We start from the raw sequence: 752 nt of genomic DNA, 5'->3' as shown, positions 1-752 counted from the left end.
CTAGATCCTTTCTCTGTCTGCTGTTTGCTGCTACTCCTCCTCCCCCTACAACTACTCCCTCCGCCGCTGCTGCCACTGCCGCTGCTGCCGCTGCTGCTGCTGCTGCTGCTGCTGCTGCTGCTGCTGCTGCTGCGGAGCCAGCGCTGCCAGTGCAGCAGGTAGCGGGCGAAGTGCACCGCATCCAAACGCCCAATAAATTTTCTGTTTATCTCGGAGTACACCCAGACACCGCGGCAGCTGCAGCAGCGGACCTGGCCTGGCCCCCCGCAGCATGCAGCAGCACAGGGATTGCTGCTGCTGCTGCTGCTGCTGCTGCTGCTGCTGCTGCTGGCGGTGGTGGCGGTGGTGCTGGTGGTGGTGGTGTTGTTGCTGCTGCTTGTGGTGCTGCTAGCGCTGCCTGCTGTGCTGGGAGAACTTGAACTGGTGCCGTCTGCTGCAGCTCCCTTCTGCTGCTGCTGCTGCTGCTGCTGCTGCTGCTGCTGCTGGGGGTCTGGCGGCAGCAGGTGGCAGCAGAGGAGAGAAGTGCAACCAAACTGGGCGAGGGCTGTGAAGGCTGTATGCACCTGCAGCCTGCTCTCTATTATAATATGCTTGCAGCAGGAAGGAGACAGATCAGCAACAGCAGCAGCAGCAAGACAATCGTATATTTTTTCTCTGCTGCTGCTGTCTGCATCGCCAGATATATCCATCATTATCTCTATACCTGCTTCATCTATTTCTAACCTGTTGCTGCTGCAACATATCCTGCTCCT

The 752-nt window shown here is 58.6% G+C and overlaps 1 protein-coding gene across 1 annotated transcript in view; it reads right to left on the bottom strand.

Annotated features, from left to right (window-relative positions):
* Window positions 1-692, bottom strand: part of EMH_0078150 (AMP-activated protein kinase subunit, putative) — a gene marked incomplete at both ends in the record, with an annotated part of 2276 nt that extends 1584 nt beyond the window's left edge. Inside the window, one exon of the mRNA XM_013499956.1 lies at window positions 3-692. Coding sequence (XP_013355410.1) covers window positions 3-692 — 690 coding nt within the window. The remainder of the gene's footprint in view (window positions 1-2) is intronic.
* Window positions 693-752: the final 60 nt, after the last annotated feature.

The sequence above is a fragment of the Eimeria mitis genome, genomic scaffold (genome assembly GCF_000499745.2).
Source record: "Eimeria mitis Houghton genomic scaffold, Emh_scaff4864, whole genome shotgun sequence".
Lineage (NCBI taxonomy): Eukaryota > Apicomplexa > Conoidasida > Eucoccidiorida > Eimeriidae > Eimeria > Eimeria mitis.
This window is presented reverse-complemented; position numbering and strand designations above follow the sequence as displayed.